Source organism: Helianthus annuus, chromosome 8 (assembly GCF_002127325.2).
Source record: "Helianthus annuus cultivar XRQ/B chromosome 8, HanXRQr2.0-SUNRISE, whole genome shotgun sequence".
NCBI lineage: Eukaryota > Viridiplantae > Streptophyta > Magnoliopsida > Asterales > Asteraceae > Helianthus > Helianthus annuus.
Window position 1 is genome coordinate 5,506,779 of NC_035440.2, and position 2,513 is coordinate 5,509,291.

The 2,513-nt window shown below is 35.1% G+C and overlaps 1 protein-coding gene across 4 annotated transcripts; it reads right to left on the minus strand.

Moving 5' to 3' along the window:
* Positions 1-1,014: 1,014 nt before the first annotated feature.
* On the minus strand, positions 1,015-2,287 carry LOC110870763 (EF-hand calcium-binding domain-containing protein 14-like). 4 transcript variants are annotated; one of them, XM_022119918.1, is made up of 2 exons: positions 1,411-2,287; positions 1,015-1,377 (listed from the first exon to the last, which is right to left on the minus strand). In XM_022119918.1, exons 1-2 carry the CDS (start codon positions 2,114-2,116, stop codon positions 1,211-1,213), a joined length of 873 nt encoding a protein of 290 aa, XP_021975610.1. In that variant the 5' UTR covers positions 2,117-2,287; the 3' UTR covers positions 1,015-1,210. The 4 variants fall into 4 exon arrangements, with proteins under 4 accessions (XP_021975610.1, XP_021975611.1, XP_021975609.1 ...); XM_022119919.1 differs by having other exon boundaries at positions 1,015-1,443; positions 1,510-2,286; XM_022119917.1 differs by having other exon boundaries at positions 1,015-1,476; positions 1,510-2,286.
* Positions 2,288-2,513: the final 226 nt, after the last annotated feature.

The following is a 2,513-nucleotide window of genomic DNA, read 5'->3' on the forward strand; positions in this document are numbered from 1 at the left end:
GCATTGGCCGGATTAATTACTTAGCAGACCAATTTGCTGAATAAATGGTTTATCGATCAAACAATCCACAAAGTAATAACATTTGAAAATCTGAATCATTTCCAAACTCATTCTAAACATTGGGTAAGCTAGGGAAATGAAATGTGTTTATAAGTGGTGATTCGCTGATTCTTGTCATTTTATGAGACCATGTGTAGTGGTTAAACAAAATAATGCCCCCACCATGGGGCATTATTCGACACGTGGCAGTCCAGTCAACATGGGGCGTTATTGCAAAAGTAGCGTAGTGGGAATAATGCCTGATAATGCCCCTTCCAATCATTAAACAAAAAAAAGAAAGAAAAAGCAAACTATTTTCTCATTACTAATAGAGATATATCCAACAGCATTAATCATCATAAGACGATCAAGTGAACTTCTATAGTTTAACTCGCGTAAGCGAGATGCAAATAGTAGATGATTAAGCAAATGTACTTGCTTTGTTTAATTTTATAAGTGGGTAATTTGAATATGTTTTGAAGAATATGATCATTTCATTGATAAATGTTTTAATCAGATTAACAAATCCCCCCGTGTTGGAAGAGAGTAATCATCATTCTCCTAATCATAAAGCTAAATTCAGTAATTATTTGTTAATCAAAGTAGTAAAGGGCATAAATTATAACTAATCACCCCATACTAGGGGTCAGTTGAGATCTAGCTCACCAAAGTTGTTTCTAACTTTCTATTAACAGGCATCGAACGGTGTCGCTTTCATGTATTTTCACCCGTAATTGTCAAAAGTAGAATAGTGGAAGCGAATGAAAAAAAAAAAAAAAAAAAAGCTATAGTGAACCCTCATATTAAAATTTCTAGTTCCGTCACTCTTAACCACAATGGCTTCTACATGATCACTAACAAGTTGTAAGTAAATCGATACGAGTGTGTAAACTTGTTGTAACAATAAAGTTATACAGATTACCGACGATAAACATCGAATAACAAAGAAAACAAAAAATCAAGGACCTATGGAGATATAAAATAGAAGATGTTGCTTGGATTATTAGGTAAATTTCATACAAAAAAACAAGAATCGAATTGAAGTATGATTTTTTACACTTACCTCTAAGATAGCAACACTATTACAACATATATGTGAGCCGGTTTGATTGGTTCTTCATCGAATTGTTCTAAGGTTACAACTAAAACAAACACTAATGAGAATGAGGGTTTACATCCTTCTTCCAGGTCTTATTCTCTGAGCTCTAATCATAGGAACGGCTACACCAAGTGAAGGCCACAATCTTTCATTATTAAGGTCTAGATTAAGATCTTGTGGCTCTTGATTTCTCACTTGTTGTTGATCTTCAGCAGGGTTTGCAACATCTTGTTGTGGATGTGCAACCGGGTTTTCAACAGCTTGTTGTGGATCTTCAACCGGGTTTACAACAACTTGTTGTGGATCTTCAACCGGGTTTACAACAACTTGTTGTGGATCTTCAACCGGGTTAACAACATCTTGTTGTGGATCTTCAACATTTTGTGGTGGATCATCCTCATTTCTTAGTTCTTGCATATGATCATTAGGGTTCTCCACACCTTCAACTTTTATGTCTTGATCCATATCATTCTTATCAACAGAAACATCTTCATTACTTGGTTCCTTCATATCATTAGGGTTTTTCACACCTTCATTGTTTCTATCTTGTTGCATATCATTAAACTCAACAGAATCATGCTCAGAAACTGTAGATTTTTCATCAAGATTTTCAACAACTTCATTTCTTGCTTCTTTCATATCATTTTGATCAACACCTTTAGACGATTCATTAGGGTTTTCGAGTACATGATCTTGAGTCTCTACACCATCTTTTTCATCTTGTTGCTTCTTCGAATCTGCAATCATTTTACGGCGAACTTCAATCTCTTTTTGGTACAATCCATAAACAGGCTCAACAAATGTGGATAAATCGGGTTCGTTGAGAAGTTGATCGAATGTGATCGGAAGAGAATCTTGGTCAGTTACACTCAATATAGGTATCATCGTTAATAATGCGTTTAGACTGGGTGAATTCGCTTCACCAGGAGGAGAAGAACATAATTGCATGCCTTTGGGAAGTGGCTTAGTAGTCGTCATTGTAGTCTGTTGTTTTCAGAATGAAAACACACAAGAAACGGATACGATACTGTAATAGTTGTTCAAGATTCTGAACGGTTTTAGGGTTCTTGATGGATTGATGAAGATGATAACAAGTGGGTATATATGAAGAATTCAGTAATAGTTTTGTGAATGAATGAATGAATGAATGGTATCCGATTCAAAACGAGTGATATATATAGGATGCGGGAATGAACACTGGTATGCATATTTTCAAAATCACCCTTCATCTTTTTATATGTTACCTTTATCACCCATCTAATCAGTTATAAACAATAACGAAGAGACATCAAAATTATAAGTGGCGGTTAAATTTGTTGGGGTGGTTATGATTCGGCCAACTTGGAGGGAAATGAAATGGATGCCAATTTATAAG

What these genes read in the sequence shown, in the direction of transcription:
- LOC110870763 (XM_022119918.1), bottom strand. Translation starts at nt 2,116, where the DNA reads ATGACGACTACTAAGCCACTTCCCAAAGGCATGCAATTATGTTCTTCT. An exon ending in TGTTGTAAACCCGGTTGAAG is followed by an intron (nt 1,378 to 1,410) that starts ATCCACAACAAG and finishes ACCCGGTTGCAC; the next exon opens with ATCCACAACAAGATGTTGCA.